This window comes from Sarcophilus harrisii, chromosome 1 (assembly GCF_902635505.1).
Source record: "Sarcophilus harrisii chromosome 1, mSarHar1.11, whole genome shotgun sequence".
In the NCBI taxonomy this organism is placed as follows: Eukaryota; Metazoa; Chordata; class Mammalia; order Dasyuromorphia; family Dasyuridae; genus Sarcophilus; species Sarcophilus harrisii.
Genome location: NC_045426.1, coordinates 586,443,463 through 586,464,845, shown reverse-complemented (window position 1 = coordinate 586,464,845; position 21,383 = coordinate 586,443,463). Strand labels below are relative to the sequence as shown.

Sequence of the window (21,383 nt, the reverse complement as noted above, 5' to 3'; positions counted from 1 at the left end):
TAGAGGGGGAAGAGCCTGATCTTGGCACAAAATTCTGAGTAAAAACTGAGGCTGCAGATATAAGAAAACATAGAATAAAAAATACTATAGGTTAAGAGAAGCCCAAAAGGTAAATCCAGAAAAGAGTAATTCCATAGCAAGTACAAGTAGAATTTCAGGAAAAAGGAATATTTTGGCTATAAGAACTTCAAAAATAGATCCAAGCAATGAAGTAAGAGACAGAATATGAAGTTTGAGTTCTTTATGAAAAAAAGTTGAAGAATAAAGAACTTTTAACAAAAGATAGAAAATATGATGCTTGAGTCCATGAAAATTTCTATTTTTAGAGGCAGTATGTCCATGGGTATGGGACATTTTATATAACCTCAGATTTTTTTCAATGGGTTAATTTCTTTTATTGATTTTTTCTTTTAAAAAAAATCTTTAAGGGATGCCTCTAGAGGGAAATGAAAGAAAAAAATATAGGTGATATAAAAATAAAAGATATAAATTTAAAAAATCCTATTTCTTAAAGAAAACATTTTAGAGATGTTTTAGCCAAAATCTGAAAATGGGGGGGAAAGGAAAAAACATCACATTGCTTTAATAACAAATTACTAATGTTTAAATTATTCCCTTTCTTCCTCCACATTCTTCTTTGAAACAAGGGGTTTAGAATATAAAGAGATGAAAAATCTTAAGTATATAGTGAAAAGAAAGATAGAATTTTTAAAAATCACAACTGTGAATATTAATGGGATGAATTTATCTATAAAACAGGGAGATTACAGAATGTATTAGAAAGAAGAATCTAAGAAAAAAATACATTATCTACAAGTAGGTAGCACAATTATAATAGTATATCAATTCAATGTGTCCCTTTCAGGACTCAACAAATTTAAAAAGTTAAATAAGAAAGAAGTTAACAAACTGAATAGAATTTTAGAAAAGCTAGGAATGAAATATTTCTGTTAATTACTTAATGGGAATTGATATCCTCCATGAAAGTGGCAAATATTGTTAGCAAGCATACATTTTTTTCTTCATTTTACATTTATAATCAGAGGGTTACTGTACAAAAATCCTCATCATATTTTTCAGGAAGTCCTATATTCTGATGTTTATAGGAGATACTTTGTTAGTAGAAAGTCTATAAGACAGGGTATTGATTTACAAAATCAAATGTTTCTTTATATTCAACAAATAATAAATATTGTATTTCTTGAATTCTCAAAACCTTTTAGTCAATTGTGATTATAATGATGTCTATCTACTTTGTATAGTACACAAGTTTTTGAACAATTTTTTTACTCCCAAACTATATTTTTTCACTTTTGCTGTTCTCCCCTATGACCACCTTTGCAGTAAACTCATCAGATATGTTAATTTTAAAGTCATCACATTCTTCATGGAGTTTCTCTATGTTTTCAAACATTGTAACCATTGTTGACATATAAGCTGAAAATTTTCATGGGAACCCTTAAAAAAATAAACACTTATACCAAGATCATCAATAGTCCCATAAAACGCATTTGTATAAAAAATATAACCAACACTTTTAGTTGCTTCAAAGAGGAATTGTGAGCTATCTTTATATTTAGCAATAGTTTCCTTTTAATGTATGGTTTCGTTAATAATGAGAATATTGATTACTACAATTCTATTTGTCCAGGAGAGTTAAAGGGTCAATTGAGAAGTATACTGGTATATCAACAGCTGAAGTACAGTTTACAGATTGTTTTTAAAAAACGATTTAATATTTAGTCACTTTTAACTCCTTTTTCATAATTATTCTTCTGCTGCTGAAGGGCTTAGTACCCCATTTTGCATTTTGTTTCATGGATTGGTATGGCTAAGAATAAATCATTACTCTGTCAGTATACTGGTAATAAACTTCTTAGTTATCTAGGATGGTTCTAAGAAAGCAGACAGACTTTCTAGGAGGAGACTCAAAGTCTTCCTAGCATAATAATAGAAGCAAGATTATATTCCGCTGGCATAATACACTTGGAATTCTAGTATAAAATGAACTGGACTGAAGGAAAAGATCAAGAGAACAATTGGTATAAAAACACTTTAAAGAAAAAAAACATCATAAGACTTTAAGGACTTTGATCAATGCAATGGCCACCTATTCTAAATGTACTAGTGTAAAATTCTAGAATACCAATGATAAAACATGCTACCTCTCCCTTGACATCAAAGTAATGGGCTAGAAGTGCAAAATAAGACATTTTTAGACATAGACAATATGGGAACTTGTTTTCCTTGGCTTGCATAAAGTTGACTTTTTTTTTCTTTTTTCTGCAAGAGAACTTTCCCTAATTCACTCTTCTTCTTTTCCCTCTCATTGCTAGTTATCTCCCTCTGAGATTTCCTCCCATTTACCCTGAATTTTATCTTTTCTTTGCCTGTTGTTTCTCTAGTTAGAATGTGACCTCCTGAAAGGCAGGAACTGTTTTCCACTTTCTATCTCCAGAACTTAGCATTTAAGCACAGTGATTTAAACATAGGAAGCCAAAATAAATGCTTGTTAATTGATAGAGGAGAACATGGGGATTAGCAAAGGTAAAAGAAAAAAGTGGTTGATTTTTTTTAATGAACCAAAGAAATAAAAGAGATAGAAGGCTAGAAGAAGAAAAGAAATAAATAGGATTATTTTGAAAGTTCATGTCAAATTTATTACATACTTAAAAGAAAAATCAAGTTGAACATAATAGAGATTTATGGTTTCACAAATAGTGAATTTGTACTTTTTTGTACTTTATAGGAGGAAATGATAATTCTTTTTGGTATTCAAAAATAATATTTAAAAGACAGAGAAGCATCATGGTATAGTGAAAAGAATGGATTTAGACTTTTGAAAAAAATCTTGATTTGAATTCCAACACTTTTATTTGTCATCTGTGTCTTATTATTATCACTTTTATTCAACTAAGTACCAAATCTGACATTTTAGTCATATTTTTCTTCTGTATTATCAGTACCAGTTCTTCAAGTATCTATAGCACATTTCCACTTTGTTATCCCAAAAGCATTTCAAAATCACATCAAAAACTTTAGCTTCTTTTTCTCCCTAGATATGTTCTTCCTTTTGACTTCATTATTCCTGGCTATGAATCAAAGACCAAGTCATCTTAGTCTTGATGCTATCTTTGAATCTTTCTCTTCCTGATCTCTCATCTCTAATAATTAACAAAATCCCATCAATTACATATCTGATGATTCTTTTGTATTCTTTTGTTACTGCCAAATATGGGCCCCTCTCTATCATTTTTCTAGACTCTTACAACAGTAAAGGCATTCTGGTTTCATTTTCTCCACACTTAATCTGTCCTTTATATTTCTGGCAGATTAACATTTCTTATATGTAGATCTGATCATGTGATTCCTTTGCTTTTTTTTTTTTTTTTTTTTTTGGCCTGGGAAATGAATGTATAATTCATTTGCCTAGCCTTCAAGACACTACAATTTGGTACCATTTTGTTTTTCCAGTCTGATTCATTCCTCATTACTCCTCATCACACTCTCCACACTTCCACACTAGGTAGTCAATATGGATTATTCTCTTCTACTAAATACATTCTGGATTTTTCTGTCTCTCTGTCTCTGCTCACATTATTCTTCATGGCTAGAATTTCCTCCCATAATTTCTTTGTCTATTGAATCCCTACTCATTCTTTAAACTCCAATTCCAATGCTCACTCCTCCATGAAACCTTTATTGATCTTATCTATAGCTAGTTACTTTCCTTTTACTTTACATAGCACATTGCTTTGCACCTCTAAAGTACTTGGTGTTAGAGTTTTCCATTTATCATATTTAATTTTATTTATTTATATTTATTAATTTATTATATGCATTTATATTTAATTATTTATAGTTATATTTAACTATTTAACTCTAGGCCCTAGGAACTATGGCTTAACTAAAATTTATATCTCTCACAGTACGTAGTGTGGTGTCCTCCATGAAGAAGCTATTTAATACATGTTTGAGTTGAATATCTATCTTTTGTATTCTCACACTTAGCAGAGTGTCTTATTTATTATTGTCAGTTCCCCCTTCTTCCCTTCTCCTCTTTCCTCTCCCTCCTACCCCTTGCCTTTATCCCTATTGAAAGATTGGATGAAAATTCCTCAACCCAACATTAAAGTCTCTCCAGACTCAACCTCCAATCTCTTTTGATAGTGTTATAACACATCATTCCCCTTTGTGTAATCAACAATGTGGCCAAATTCATTTCCATATTTAATCTTATTTTGAGTGTTTTCCCATTTTTGTAAATTTACTTGTGACCTTCCCCATTTCTGTCTATTTAAATCCATCAAGGGAAAAAAATCTCTAAATTTGGCCATTAATATTATTGCTGAACTTTAGGAATGTTATATTAGTCAAATGATGGGAGAAGCCAAGTTTGCAGAATTAAGTAATTAGTAATAAGGAATTGAATACAGACTACCAATTTGAGAAATTCGGCCATGGAAGGGAAGACAATAACTACAGAAGATAGCAGAATAATCTAAAAGTTCAAGATTTTTTTTTAATGTATCTATAACATTATAGGATTTTAGAAGGTACTCAAGAGAACATCTCCAAATGCCTCTTTTTTGATTTTAAAAGGTATTTGTAGGGAGAAGGGAAAGAGTCAATGAAGAAAAAGACTGATTTATCTAAATAGGGAGGGGATAATGTAGGCGTAAAGTCTTAGAGTTAGATTTAAAGACTTAAAGTCTTAGAGTCTAGACTTCCACTTAGAAGTCTAGAATTAAAGGGCAAAAGTTTGTCATAAATAATTGGAGACAGAAGGAAAAAAGGTAAAGAACAGGTGATTCTTTAATCATGTGGATTGGAAATAAGTGATGAGGAAGCTGTAAAGCCAAAGTTGGTCATTACTCAATCAGTCAGACGTATCTCTTTTCTATCTTTTAAGTTTTCTGAGAGCAATCTTGCTGGTTACAACTAAATTACAACTCAGATCTAGGGATGGTCAAAGTTAAGAGAGGGTATGCACATGAGTTCTTTTTGTGTTTCAAAAACACAAACAAAATATTCAGACAGAATCTTTGACAACTAAAGATGAACTATCTTTTTATATTATTATTTCATTGGAATGGCACACACATATGTCATACATATATAGACATACACACAAGCATATGTAATGACAAACATGTTTCTTGCTTTATTACAGTGTGTGTATATATATATATATATATATACATACACACTGTAAAACATGTAATACATATATATATATATGAAAAATTTAGAGTAAATCTAGAAAATGTTCCTTACTGACCAATAAGAATTTGTGCAATAAAGAAGACCTTTATACTGAAAAGGAATTTTGAGCAGATAAGTCATCCTGCCTTCAAAAATTTTCAGTGGATTTTCTTAAAGATATATAAATAATATAAATAAATCCTGAAGTAATCAAATGAAATTATTTATTAAACAACTAACATTGCTCTAACTGTTATAGGAATACAAATACAATGAAAAGAAATAATCCCTTCTCTCAAGGAGCTTGTATTCCAATGCGGGAGGAAAAAAAGCTATGTATGTATGAATATATCCATTATTATAAATTTTTGCATGTATATATATATATTTATGCATACACATCTATATATACACACACTGTATAAGTCTATACACAGAGTAAATATAAAAAAATAAATACAAAATAATTAAATATAAAGTCATTTGAGAAGGAAAGCATTAGTAAACAGTAATGCTTTTATCTCTGTTTATATTGCTTCATCAATTCATATCTGTTTTCTGGTGTGTTTTTGTTTTTGTTTTTTTAATGTGTACAACTGCTGGATAAAATTTAAGGTTTTTACTTTTCAGACTTTTAATTATAGGTTCAAAAAATTTGAGTTTGATAGGGTCTTAGAAATCATCCAATTCAATCATTTCATTATTATAGAAGAGGAGATGGTCTCAATAAGTAAAGGAACTTGCCTACGGTTACAGATTTAGCGACTAGCAGAGTTAGGATTGAAGCCTAAGTCTTGTGACTCTAAATTCAATTTTCTTTTCCACTATACCATGTTGCCACCCATGATTAATGATTCATTAAGAGTTATATGATTAAGGAAAGTATAATATAGCAATACTTATATGCAGAATTCAACTGTCAATCTCAACAATCTGAAATACAACTGGGAATGCAGTAGCAATGGAAAAATCCTTTCAAGAAAACAAAATAAATGTTACAAAGTCTATTCACTATAACTTACAAAATTTGTATATAGACGAAAGCAAAGTCTACTTACTTTTCATAAAATTTAACAACCCTATTTGTCTGATTTTCCCCCCACAAAAGTTAAAAGGGAAAAATCTATTATATGGAAATATTTTGATAGCAATAAAAACGTGACCACAGTCTGGCAGTGGGAGAGGAGACATTAAAAAAAGAAGAATCCACCATCCAATGAGAATTAGACTAGATAAGCACTTGAGGTATACAATTTGGTCTCATTTAGCATAGAGGCAAACAGACTATTTTAATAGATTTAGACTGAAACAACAACTAGTGTTCATACTGATTCCAAGTCAGAAAAAAGGTAAAATTGATAATGAATTATAAACTATACTCTAAGAAGGAAAGTATACCATCTACTTTATTTTATAAAAATATTTTAATACTTGAAGGGTCAGTTGATAAGTATGGTGGATTACTTAGGAAAGATCTGGATGAAAATTTTGCAGCAGACACCTCAGTTATTTTACCAAGCATAAGCCACTAAATTCTGAGTTTTAATTTGCTCATTTGTTAAATGTGGAAAATAATATCGAGGCTACTTCTTTCAAAGTGTTATTGAGAAGATCAAATGAAATAACATGTAATGTAATTTGAAAATAATAAAGTGCTACATAAATTACCATCATCGTTATGATTATAATTATTACAATCTGGAAAATATGGCTATCTGGAATAACTCATTCCCTGAAAGTTCTTGATAGCTGAGGTTTGAAATTATTCACAAGTTTCTTGGAATTTCTTATATTTGGCAACTACTATTTATCTCTTCTAAAAAATGAAATGAAATTACTGAGCTGAGATGAGAAAAATTACTGAGATGAGAACAATTTTGGACATATACATCAACATTTGGAGATGAAACAAAAGATAAATGTTTTAAAATTAAATAGGTTATTATGCTAAACAGAAAATAATCAAAATGGTAAAACTGAGTGTGTTTATAAATTGTCTTCCTTTCCAGGGCCAAAGAAAGTTTCACCTTTACTACCTTTTAACAAACACATCATTACTAGACCTCATGCTATCCCAAGGAATGACAAATGTGAGTCTCAAAATTAAACAGATTTTACACAATTTATATATATATTTCATTCAGCACTTTTTGAAAGTGTGGGGATGTTGTCACATCAAACAGATAGTAATAGGGTGTTCTTTCTCAAGGATTAATCTTACTTTCAGCTATTATCTTAAATTAATGAATATACTTGGCAGCCTTAAAGATTTATTCTATTACCTAAATAGAACTGTAGGGGGTTTTACTAATCCCTTATAAAGGAATAGCCTCTTTTTGTAATTTTTTACTACAGGCTATTAAGAAATTTACAGGGAATAACTTTCTGGATGTGGCTATTAGAATTTTCTCTGAAATTACTCCTTATGAATCAAGGTTGGGGAAAGATGGTTCTTTTCATTTTTAATACATAACTTTTGTGTAAATTTTTTTTTGATGTACATCAGATGTCATTTTGATATAGTTTATAATTTGGTCCTCTCACCTTATAACTTCAGAAAAAATATTTTCATGGAAATTCTTCTAAACATTTTTAAACATATTTGCTATGTGTGCAAATGATAACTTACAAATAGGTTAAATCAGTAAAACAAAAATCTCCATTTGGTTTTCTTAATTCTTTTTGTCATAGGACAAGTCTGATATTTATAATGAAATTAAAATATAAAACTATAAAATGGAAAAACTATTTATATGAAAATTAAAATGGGAAGAATATTAATTCTGAGAGAATGGATTGCCATATTGCCTGATAAATGCTTAGTTAAAACTAATTGAAATTTCATTAGAATTCATATGTCAAGAGGCTAGATGGATTAAGCTGCTTCAGTAAAGCAAGCAAAAGTAATTGAGAAGACAGCTTTTAGAAATTACTACTAATCAGAAAAAATGAGAGACAAGTTCCTTAAATAATAGTTAAAAAACCATTCATTTCAACAATGTTTTTTGCGGTTTCTTTTTTTAGAATAGAGATTCTAAATTTCAATAGCAACTCACTTTTTGTTTCCTGAGAAGAATATTATAAATTAGTTGTGTAGGCACTGATTTTAAGATTTTTCTTATAAGGTATAAATACTAAAATGAAAATGTTAATAACTATTTTATGTATATAAATCTCAATATGTGAATATATACATACATTTTCAACTATAGTTGTCTACGCATACAGGATTTCAAATACATGTTGACAGGATATTGACTGAATTTTTAGTTCAATCTATTTTCAGTGCTACCTGCTAAAGAAAAAAAAAAGGGGAATATTTGCTCATAACAGAATAAAAAAAAAACTTTTCGGTTCTATAAATTTCATAAGAAATTGAAAAGTATACTATGAAAGAACATAAAACAACAAATAATATTTTGGGTTATTAGCCTAATCAGTATGACATGAATAATTAAAAAACGGATGGAGATAATTGGATTACTGTGTCTAAAAATTCAAATGCATATCATTTCATCAAAAAACAAAGTTTGGACTTTTCCCGGGTGTGTGAGACTGAGTATACGTGTTGGATATTAACCTGGCTTAAACCAAGTCAGTTATCCATTCTCCCATCTCCACCCTCGTTTTACTTTAAAGCACTTGGCATTTAAGCTTGACTGGCAGGCATGAACAGTTTCCCAACTCTATCACACGAATCTCCTGAGGATTTATAAATTTCTATCCTGGTTTGCCAGCAAGATGCAAGGTTTGAAGTTCAGTAGACAGTTCCTACTCAGCACAGGACTGCCTACTTTGAGAGAGCAGGGAGCAAAGCTAGAGTAATTAGGTCATTGGTCTTTAATTTTACTTCCTCTGCCAATCCCCTCCACTCTACCCCCTCCCCACAGCCTAGCCACCAACACTAACTTCCTGGAAGAGATGAAGTCTGAGGCTCGGGGTCTCACCCACCTCCTTCCTCTTCCTCCAGTGAGTTCATGCAGGGGAAATAGCCAGCCAGTGCCTCGAAGGAGGCGGAAAGACTGCTCCGGCTCTGGGAGCGCTGCATGGAGCGGCCCGAGGTGCTACTGCTCCCCAAGCCCTGACGGCCCATCTTGGAAGAGGCCCCGCTTTTCCCGCGGTACAAGATTCGAGGCGTCTTGGCGGCTGGCGAGGTGGCAGCTGCAGCTGGGGTCCGAGGAACTGAGGTTGTCCCTGGGCTGGAAAGTGGCCACGGGACGCAAGGGTTCTCAGCCCCAGCCTCAGGGACCAGATCCAAAGACTATTGGGATCTCTCTTTCGTTAGTAGCAAGAGGAATCAGCCTGCGGCTACTGCGGTGGCTCTTGGTAAATAACCAAAGGTCTCATCCAGGAAGGAGCACAGGTTCCGGAGGCTGAAGCTGTGTGTCTCGCCACTCTCCAGAACAGGGGAGATGCTGATGCTGCTGTCCCCGCCAATCAGAAGGAGGCGGCTGCGGTAGTAGCAGCAGCAGCCACAGGACTCAGAAAAACAGCTCCCAGGATTAATACTTGTCTTCTCCCTCTAGTGAATTGCCTTCTTTCCTCTTTCCTTCCTTTTACTTGGAGTGGACAGATAATTAGATGTACCATTTTTGACTCCTCAGAAATGAATGACCTATTAGAAAACTTTTTTTTTTTTTGAAGTTACTTAACATTGCACGTCTACGAACAATTTAAAGGCATTGTACTCCTTAATCATAGTTGTGATTTAACTAGATGTGATTTAACTATTGTTGGAGGTTGTTCATATCAAACCACAAAAGAGCCTTACATTTTACCACTTCTGCAAAAATGCAGAATTATGTACCTTTATCTTCTTTCTGCTTTTTTTATCAAAAATTACGATGGAAAAAGATAAAAGTGGAGACACAAGCATCCTTGAAAAGTGGCAAGCAACATTTAAACAAGCACCAAGTTACTTTTCACTCTTTTCTTTTTTTTTTAAATTAGATTTAATGCCTTGCTTTTCCAGGTCTTAAAACAGGAAATTTCCCATGGTATGAAGAAATGCTTTATCTAACTGCTTACTAAGGTTTCTTTAAAAACATAAACGTGAAAATTAGGCACTTTCAAAATCACTGCTATAAAAAACCAATATGTTTGTTTGGGGAGGGTGAGGGAGGTGTGTAGAAAGTGACATCATCAATGTAAGGTATTTGAAAATCAATTTTTAAAAAATCTTATATTTCTCAGAGGAAAAAAAACACTGATTTGGATGTCACAAGTAAAATATCTATGTAAATAATACATATATCAAAGATTCCTAAAGAAAAATCTAGTTCAATTCCCTGTATTCAGAAGGGAATTTGTCTAACCATTCAAGAATATTACCTTTATTTCAGATTTCCAGAGATGTTGATTCTACACTCTGCCTTGAAAAATCAAGTCTTCTCTAGACAAATGATGTAAGTTTTTTTTTAAATCATACATAACACCAGAACTTCTTTCTGATATTTAATTTATTCAATTAAAAAAATTATTAAATGATTACTAGAGCTATGGATGTAGGAACATAAAAGTGAAATAGTCCCTGAGCTCTAGGAAGTGAAACTTTACTAAGGGGGTTATAAAATGTACATAAATTGAGGATATATAACACTACCAACAATGTTTTTGGCACCAGAATTGAGCCTTGTAGGAGTTCCTAGGAAGAGCCTTCCAGGCATGGAGACTGCCTCTTTGTCAGAAAAAGAATGTGGATTAGTGGAATAGTTAGTAGTTCAACTTGCCTGGAACACAGAATTTTTTTTTTTATGGGAATAATATAAAGTAAGGCTAGAAATGTGAAGTGTAACACATTATGGAGAGCCAGATGGAGGAATTTTTATTTCCCCTGAGAAGCAAAAGGGAACCTATGAAGGTTTTTCAACAGGAGAATGCCCAGATTAGTTTTCCCTGGGCCTTAGGAAGATTATTTTGTAAGCCAAATGTTGTCCAGAATCCATGAGACAGAAACAGAAAGAGTGACAGACAGATAAGGTAAAGATGGAACACGAATATGGGTACTATTAGAGAATCTCAGGAGAGAGATGAGAAGACCTGTACTAATTTAACTTTTCTTTCTGCAGCTAAAAGGGCAACTGATCAACTTTCATTAAAATAACTCTTTACTTGAATACTATTAAGTCACATTCATGCTTTTTATTTTTCCTTTCTCTAGGTTAAATTATATAAAATTCAGTCTCACTGTTCTAGCTAAATAAAATGTGAAGCATGACATCCTATTAAGAAATAACAATATCCTCCCATATTTTTGGAAACTCTAGTAACAATGAATAAACTGAGCAGTACTTAAGTTTATTGATCATCCTTGATGAAACTGTGTATTTGATTAAAAACTTTAATTCTTATATGATACGTATAGGTTATTTTTAAATAGTTCAACATGCTTCTCTTAAAACTCATGAAATATACCAATAACCAAAATTCAACCATTAAAAAATGTAAAACTACTTTCATTAAGTTTATCAATTAAATAATTATTTATTATATCATTATATTAATTCTTTATTCAAATTTAGAATTATTCTAGCCATTTCTTTTTAACAAATCAATAATTCAACAACTAGTTATTTTGCTCCAACCTTGTGCCAAGCACAGGAGATACAAAGATACTTCTCTGTCTCCCAAAAGTTCTGATCCTCAAAAAGTTTGCATTCTATCAGAGAAAACAACAGAAATAAGTACTCTACTTCCAATTAAATTATTTTACAATTGCTCACCTAATAATTTAAGATTAGTTAATTTTCTCACCTAATCATCTATCTTCTTCACACATCAACACTCTTAAAATACATATTCCAATAAAATAAGCTAATTAATTAATTTTAGATACATTCTTCTATCATTATGATTAGAGAGATTGAATCTTAAGTAACTTATAATTTTGCATATTACTTTTCATATTATAGGGTAACAGAATCAAATTTTAGAAATAGAGGGGTCTCTGGTGATAATTCTATTTAACTGTCTCAATTTACACATTAGGAAACAGACATCTTGTATGATGCCACAGACAGAATGCTGGATTTGAAGTGGGATGTCATGAATGCATACTATATCTGCCACTAGTTACTACCCAGATTTAATTAATTAACATCTCTGGGCTTCTATAAAATATCTACCAAATGAGGAATTTCAGGGATGATTTTTAAAGTCCCCTCTAGCTCTAGAATTATGATTCTACAATTTCTTTCCATTCTAAATTTATTATCCATATGGTAGAATATCACATCCCTAAGAACATCCAATCACATTTTTTTGGACTGAATGAACAGGAATTTCTAACCTTTCATTAATCATTTAAAATTCAGTATCATTCATTTTTTTCAGAACACTTGTTATGTTGGAATATGAGATAATAAAGGGGGGAAAGATGTTCTTACATGAATATAATTCTGATTTTAGAGTCTGTATAAATAAGTCATTTTTGTAGCTAGATCCACTGTTTTAGGCCAGAAGAAGAACTGGACTTGGAGGAGACGGAGTAGAAATGTGCGGCATCCAACAGAATATTTCTAGAGGCAACTTAGAATACTACAAACATGGAACCTGGTTTAAAATCTTCTTTATTTTTTTTCTTCTTACTGACTCTGTCACTTCATTTCTCTGGACCTTAACTTATCCATTTATAAAATAAGAGGGACTGTGAAGATTTATTTCCATTTTTGAATTAAATAAGAGAATATAATAATAAACAAAAACAGGAAATCTTAGGTAGGTATTTACCAATTCTGAATGGAGCTGGAGCCTTAATTTCTGAACCTGCTGACTGCCTAGGGGTATTATCAGAGCAAGTTCTGGCTGACAGTCTTCAGCCCGCAACAACCCTTATGTTAGAAACTGTGTGGTTACTTTCATATAAAATTTCAATATTAATCTAACTCTCTTTTCATATAGCTTGGGATAAATTTGTTCAAGAAAGGTCTTTAACACCTAAGTTCGCTATCCCCCCCCAAAGTGTGGGGCTAAAAAAGCAGGAAAATATGCCCACTCTATGGATGGAATTGAAAAAAAGGAAGGAATAGGAAGAAGGAAAAGGAATAATATTGGCAGAAAGAAGTACCCGATAGTGTTTGTAGACTAAAAGTCTAGATGAGGAATTAATGGAATATAATTTACCTACTTAAAATAGAATCTAGAATGCTGAGGAAATAATACAGAATGAGTTTCTTTATACAATACTATCATCATATTTATATATTTTCAAAACAAGCTATTTTCCCTTATTATCTCTTATAACACTGTAGCATCTATTCTGCCAACACCAATGTAAAAATAAAAATTATTTGAAAGATGAGAAACTGCCATCCCATGTATCCCTTGAAAAATCACATGTTCTTGAAGATAAGATATACTGCTAGATAGCCTTATAATGTGAATGCCAGTGCTATATTAGAATCATTATAACCTACTATTTTGAGTTAATTATGCTTCCTTGTTAATTAAACATAATTTTAAGGTGAGTCACAAAATAAACGAAAAAAAATTCCTTCCTGAATTGGCAAAAATTAGCCACAAAAAAGGTTACAAGATCAAAAATCCAAGATGAACAAAATATCAATTTAAACTTTCTTGGAGGATAGACTATACAGAAATGGATCTGTATATACTACAATGATATTTTAATTATTTTACTAAAATATACTTATTTTCTTATTATTATATTTAAAAATATAGTTATAGAACTGAAAATATGACAAATGACAATTCTTTTAATAGAAATAATCTAAAGATCATTACATGGAGACACAGGGATATGTTCAATAATTTCTGGAAGCACAAACACTATGTACTCTCTTTACTGACTCATAGAACAATCCTATATGACTTTTCATCTTTGAGAGCTTTTATGGATAAAAAATTCATCACAGTAGCCAATATTATTTCAAGATTTGAAGCCACACAACACTACCAGAAGAAAAAAAAATAATAAAAATACAGTTCTTTGTTATGGGAAGAATCTTTTTTTAATTCTTCAAAGGTAATCTATCTTCTTTCCTCCTCCCTTACAATTCTGATTTCAACTGCAGACTATTTGTAATACAACACTAAGGTTCCAAACAATTAAAACTGAAAATCACCTGTAGGATGATTGAAAAGTGGATGGTAATATATAATCAAGGAGCAACCATATTACAAACAGAATTAAAAACAAAGAATAGAAGAAAGGATATCATTAAAACTGCATAGGCTAAAAAGAAGATGAACTCAACACAGAACAAGAATTGGAAAGACTCAACTAGTAGTATATTTTCAATGTTAACAGACCTCTTGCAAGACTCTTATGGCAATTTTTTTTGAGGGATAAGCACTGGAAATATACAACAAAAGCTGTGTAGGCATGCATGGACTGTGATCTGATATTAATTATAAAAGAAAAGCTCATCCATATCAATAAAAACACAGACATATTTGAATATTTATGAAATATTATTGCATAACAATAAACAATAATCATTTATTGAGTCCATGTAGGCAACTATGCTAGAGATACTAATACAAAAATTACTAATACAAAAAATGAAATAATTTCTTCTCTCAAGGAGGTTATATATGTTTGTTGTATTATTGACTCAAAATATGCATAATCATCCATAAGTGTATCTACACACATTATATAATAAGTTCCCTATACAATCATGGAATTCTCTCTACATACATAAAATTCCTCTGGAGTTTCTTATACCAGTGGTGTCAAACTCAAATAGAAACATGAGCCACTTAACCATATAAGCATCCTTGTAAGCTACATTTTTACTTAGAAAGTTACATATTAAGGATGTACCATTTTTTAAATTGTTTTTGTTAAGTGTTTCCATTTAAATTTGTTTTGGGCAGCACTCACTGGGCCATGGATATATCTGTCTCCTCTGCCTTATACCAATATCACAGAGCCAAGATAAAAACAAAATAAGAACAAAAACCCAAAAGATTTTCTTAATCTTTTTCTTAAAGTTACATTAAGACCAGTTCCTTCAAGGACAGAATGGCTGCATCAGTCAGTCAATAAACTTTAAGCACCTATTATATATCAGACATAGGCTGAATACTAGATACACAAAAAGAGGAAGAAAATAATGCTTTCTTAAAGTTCATAGTCTAATGGGGGAGACAATATATAAACAATTATATAATCTAGCCATTCACATGATATATTGTAGATAATCAACAGAGGGAAAGGATTAGAATTAAGGGGGGACCAGGAAATTTCCAGGAAAAATGTCTACAGTCAGAAAATCGAATTTCTTGTGAAAGGAAAAGCAAGGAGGTCAGTGTTACTGGATGGCGAGGTAAATGGGGAGATATGTCATGTCTTTTGAGATGTTAAAAAGATACAAGAAGATTGGAAAAGTGTGTGGGGGGGCAGGTTATAAAGGATTTTTTAATACTTAATGGAGGATTTTATATCTGATCCTGGAAGTGATAAGAAGCCATGGAAATTTGTTCAATAATAATAGTGATAATAGGTAAGGAAAGGTTTTTATCATAAATAAAATTTGTATTATACCTTCACAGTTTTTTATCTAACTTCAACTTTCATAAAATAAGATATGACACAAACTTTAGTTATGATAGAAAATTTTAAGGTTTAAAAATACTTTCAAATATTCTCATTTTACCCTCACAACAAAACTGGAAAGTGGGAGCTATTATCTCCATTTTACAGATAAAGAAACTGAAGCAGACAGAGTTTATGTGATTTGCCCAGATTCATACAACTAGTGAGTATCTGAAACGAAATTTGAACTCAGGTTTTTGAGACTCCAAATCTAGCACTTTATTCTCTGTACCTCTTAGCGTCTTAGGGAAATGACATAGTTCAAACCTGTTCTTTAAAATCACTTTGAAAACCGAGTGGACAATGAACGAGTCTAGCCATAAGATAATCAGCCCCTTCCCCAAGGTAGCATTTGAGAGATTTTTTAAAAGATAAAATTGAAAGGCTTTGAACATGAGAGATAAGAGGCTAAAGTGTCAAGGATGACACCTAAGCTTTGAGCCTGGATGACTGAGCTGATGGAAGTTAGAAAGAGGAAAAGTTTTTTGGGAAAATAAGTGATTCTGTTTTGATATGTTGAAGTTAAAATTTCTACTATGGGACAGACATGCAGTTCGAGATGACTAGTACACAGCTGGAGATGTGAGATTAAAGGTCAGAAGAGAAAGTAGAGCCAGAAAAGAGGAATGGAGAATCACCAGCACTGGCATAATAATTAAATGCACAGGAGCTGATGAAATCATCAAGTGAAAACACAGAAGGAAAAAATTTGTGAAGAAGATCCAGAAGGGAACAACCTATTCACTTACTTCAGAAATCATAATGGGTTGGTTGGTTGGTTTTGTTTTTGCAGTTTTAAAATAGAACCATCACCAGAGTAAGTGAAATGGAGAGAGTGAAGAGGAAACTTAAATCTTTACCTGCTTAGACTCCTAAGCCCTCTTGATTTTTATTTTTTATTGGTGAAGAAATAGTGGCCCAAGGAGTTTAAGTCACTTAGCCAAAGTCAGACAAGTAGTAAACTGTTGGAAGCAGGATTTGAATCAGTGTCCTAGGCATGTATCCATCTGTGTTTCAATGAAAGCTTTTTATAATACTATCATTATATTTTACTCATTTAAAAACATTATTATGAGAAGGGTCCCATAGATTTTATCAGGTTCATAAGACCTGGAGTCCATAATGCACAAAACAATTAAGAATCTTTTTTCTCTTGTGAAGCGAAAGAGTACTATTTTAGTAGGAAGGTCTTTTAAATGATTCTTCATTAGTTTTTTTTTTTCCAGTTGTTATTGTGATGCCTCACAGTCAAACTATAAATAATTCTGAGATGAATATAAATTCTTAAAGAAACATTCATTGTATTTCAAACTAAACTTAAACTCTGACAAAACCTACAACTTATTCATTGCTATAACAAATTATATTTAAATGTGAATATTTTGATTTGAATTAATTTTTCAAATTTATATTTACAAAATAATGTAATAGACCTTACTAATTAAATCTGACCTAAAAACAGACTGCTAATATAATTTTCTCTGCTAATCTTATGTTTTTGACAATGTAGCCAAAAATAAACTTTAAGTATTTGTGATTGAAATTGTTTTAATTTAATTGAAATTGTTTTGAAATATCTTTTAAACTTTTCCTTATTAGATTTTTAAAATGAATGTAAAATATTACACTTTAGCTTCTGATTTAGGTGACAAAGTAAATAGATAATTGAGCCTGGAGTTAGGAAGATCTGAGTTCAAATGCAGTCTCAGATCACATTACTAGGTGTGCAACAATAGGCAAGTCATTTAATATATGTTTACTTCAATTTTCTCATCAGTAAAATGAGTGTAATAATCATTCCTACCTCTCAGGATTAAATTAGAGTCCCTTCTCTTGATTATTTTATAAACTTTTAAGAAAGCTGAAGTCAGATAAAACACTATGAAGGCATGATAAAAAAATAAAAGGTTAAAAGATGTTTTCATTTTTTAAAAAAAGAAAATCAACAAAAAAATTTGCCTTTTTCTTAGAAGAAAATATATTTAGCAGTTCAATGTCCACAGATAAGCACAATTGGATTTAATAATAGGCCCAGAATATAGGGTTTGAACAGAATTGTGAAATAATACCAAAGATCAAAACAATGTGTGTAAAGAAATAAGAAAAAGGTTAAGAAAAACTGAAAAGGGGAAAAATTCCATGACAGGTCTAACTTTGTCCTTTGTAATTAATAGAGACTCTTTTGAAACTACAGTTTGTAAGATACAGTAGAAACCAAGTTTAGATTTCCTTTTTTAATCTCTGCTTACCACTTCTTTTATTTATACAATGTGATAAATTTGTCAATTCAGTAGACACACTGAATTCCCAAATCTGGTCATTTTAGATCCAATGCTATGTTTGTTTGTTTGCTTTTTTAATTTAGAAAACAATCTTTTGGTTTTGCTTCTGAACAAAATAAGATAATCCAGCCTCCAGAAAAAATAAGAATTTTTGAGAGATAAAATTTCTAAATTCTCTATATTTTCATCAGGGACTTAGTGATCCCAAGAATACAATAGTGTATCAAAATCTCAATGCAGTTTTAATTTTTAATGACTTTTAAAGTAATCAAATTTGTATTTAAAATCATTTTAAAGCTTAATTATTCATAGTTCTATTACTTTTGTTTAATTTTGTAAATTTTGAATGACAACTTCAAAATTTTGATTTTAAAAACATGGAGCATACTGTCATGATTTCTTCTCTGTATAAAACTTTCTTCATGGCATTTTCTCAGATTGATGGATTGGTAGAGGAGATATTCTTGCTTGTCATCTTGGCCACCTCTACCAGGCTTTTTTTTCCTCTGCAGACATGCCAAAACTGTTATGTTTGAATCAAAACTGAGCTCTTTGGATAATTTTACAGAGAATTACAAATTTAATTCTTTTAGTTACTGAGTAGCAGATGAAAATTTTTACAAAGCACAAACATCTACCATGGCAATGTACAGCATAAGACAGTAATTATGGTGAATTTTAATCAGTAACATCTTAAAAGTCTTTTTTTTTTTTTTTTAAGTCTATGGGACCCTTCTCATAATAATGCTTTTAAGTTAAATGACTTGCCCAAGATCACACAGATAGTGTCAAGTGTCTGAAACTGGATTTGAAGTCAGATCCTCTTTACTCCAGAGATAGTTCTCTAAATATTTTGCCACCTAAATAAATGTCCCTTAAAGTTTTAATCAATATTGCATTTTATGGTTTTAGCATTTTTGCTTCTGAAATTATTAAAACTTAAAACTGCCCTAAGACTTTTGGAATACCCTGTTTATGCTTACAAAATAGTAATGGAGGGGTTTATTATTAGTGTTACAATTTTAGATAGGTAACCTTTAAATTTTGGAAAAAAGGAAAATATCATTTCCTACCTTGCTGCCTACAAATATGCCTCATTATTATTATAGCTTACCATCCCTAACAGTTATCATTCTATAACTGCCTTCTTCTTAGTTAAACTCCTTGAAAAAAGTATTGACAATAAGCCCTTCTACTTTTCTATCAGTGCAATAGATAGAACACTGGGTCTGGAGGCAGAAGACCTAACTTCATTATGATGTTAGACACTTACGAGTTGTGGGACCTTGATCATTGACTTTCCTCATCTGTAAAATAAGGATGATAACAATACCTACCTAGCTTTTATCCAGGGCAATAACCTTTTCTCCTCTTTGGTTTTGTGTGACTCTTTGTTCTTCTATCTTTCTAACTGTTCTTCAGTCTCCTTTGTTGTATCTTCCTATTATTTCATGCTCAGTAACTGTGAATGTCCCAAAGACTCTGTTCTAGGCCTGCTTCTCTTTTCTCTCTACATTGGCTTTTATGGTAATCTCATCAGTTTCTTAAAGTTCAATGATCACTTTTAGGTAATCATTTCTAGATTGATATGTCTAGCCCTAGTTTCTCTCTTGAGCTGCACATTCACATATCGCCTACTTGATATTTCAAACTGGATGCCCCATTAGTTTCTCAAATTCAGCATATTCAAAATTCATTATTTCATCCACAACCTCCCTGATCTCTCTTATAGTGGAGGGTAAAAATACAAAATCCTAATTTCTGCCAAAATCCCAGTCATCCAGGTTCACATCATACTCCATTTCTTATACTTACTCCACTTATCCAATCAGTCACTCATTCTTGTCATTTCTGTTTCATAATAGCTTTCCTCTGTATGAACAAAGTTACTTCCCTAATTTAGGCTTTTATTTCAAGACAACTTCAATAAGCCAATAATTGGATTCCCTGCCTCAAATATCTCCCCTTCCCAATCAGAAACAGAGGAATACATTTATTGAGTACCCTAAATGTAAGACACTGTGCTAAGCTCTGGATACATATATGAAAGAGAAAGACAGTTTCTTCCCTCAAGGAACAATGTAAAGACAGAATATAACTCTCAAAATGGGAAAGGAGAGTGGGGTGAGATTTCAAGCTAGAAAATGAAGAAAATTTCAAGGTAGAAGAAAATGGCTAGTCTGAGAGCCTTTTAAAATGAGGACTTTGGGAAGAATTTTTTGCTTCCCTCCCCCTTCCCTAGCCTTCAAATCAAAGAGGAAATGGGTGATGAGAATACTGGTGAGCAATAAATACTAAGTTATAAGTGCTTTTCTGAAAATACACATCTGACCTCCTAATGAATACATTTGAGTTGTTCATTATTATTTCTGTTGATGTTGTTTGTCCTTCATTCTTGAAGAGGACTATAGTATCAGGAAGATGATGCTATGACTTGTAAGTGAAATGGATTTAAGTGAGGGAACACTATGGAAAGTTACCAGCATCACTTTCTTCATCTGATCCTAGTAGCCTGATATAGTCCAGTACAACTGGAAGTAATTCTGAATACAGTGGGAGAACTTGGTCTTTTTTTTTTTCTTTTTTTTCTGAAGAATTGGGGTTAAATGACTTGCCCAGGGTCACACAGCTAGGCAGTGTTAAGTGTCTGAGATCAGATTTGAACTTAGGTCCTCCTGATTTCAGGGCTGGTGCTTTATCCACTGCGCCACCTAGCTGCCCCAACTTGACCTTTTTAAGTGAAGATTTTTCCCAGATCTCAGTTTGACTGGGGCTGTATATGATTCAATAATTAGGGATAGGTAAGAAATGAGGCCAAGAATGGCCTCTTCTACTTAGTCAAAAACATCAATCTGGGAGGGGAAGACTCCCAGGATTTCTGACCAAAAGTAGAAACAGTTACTATGTACATTCACTCTGAGCCATCAGGCCCAAACAATGACCAGGTAGGGCTTGGGTAGCCAGGCAATATCAGGCTGATTTGACTTTAAGGCTTTGTCCTTAAGAAAGAAATCCAGCCTAACAATCCTAAAATATCCTGTGAGATTTCAGTACTAAAATTTTAAATTCAAATTTAGCACTTATGGGTACCTTGGCAAAGTACCCACAAGTAAGGTTATTATATCCTATGAGGACAAAAGGAAAGGTAAAGAAAAGGAAAAGAAGGAGGTACACTGCCCAACAGGAAGTGACCAGTTGGGTCTTGTCCTACTTACAGGTTGTTGTTTGAACTTTCTTCTCCCTGCCCTTTTTAAATAGTTTTTTTTTTTAATTTTTTCCCCAATTACATGTAAAGATAGTTTGCAACATTCACTTTTATAATATTTTGAGTTTTT

General features: G+C 31.9%; 1 protein-coding gene across 41 annotated transcripts in view; it reads right to left on the bottom strand.

Annotated features, from left to right (window-relative positions):
• RIMS2 (regulating synaptic membrane exocytosis 2) overlaps positions 1–21,383 on the bottom strand; it is a 775,594-nt gene that overhangs the window by 21,481 nt on the left and 732,730 nt on the right. The window contains exon 1 of one of the 41 annotated variants that reach the window (XM_012541761.2): positions 9,157–9,915. The exons of the other annotated variants lie outside the window; for them this stretch is intronic. Within the exon in view, the coding sequence (XP_012397215.1) occupies positions 9,157–9,298 (142 nt within the window). The 5' untranslated portion in view covers positions 9,299–9,915. Of the gene's footprint in view, positions 1–9,156; positions 9,916–21,383 lie in introns of those variants that run through there. 41 annotated transcript variants of the gene reach the window in all.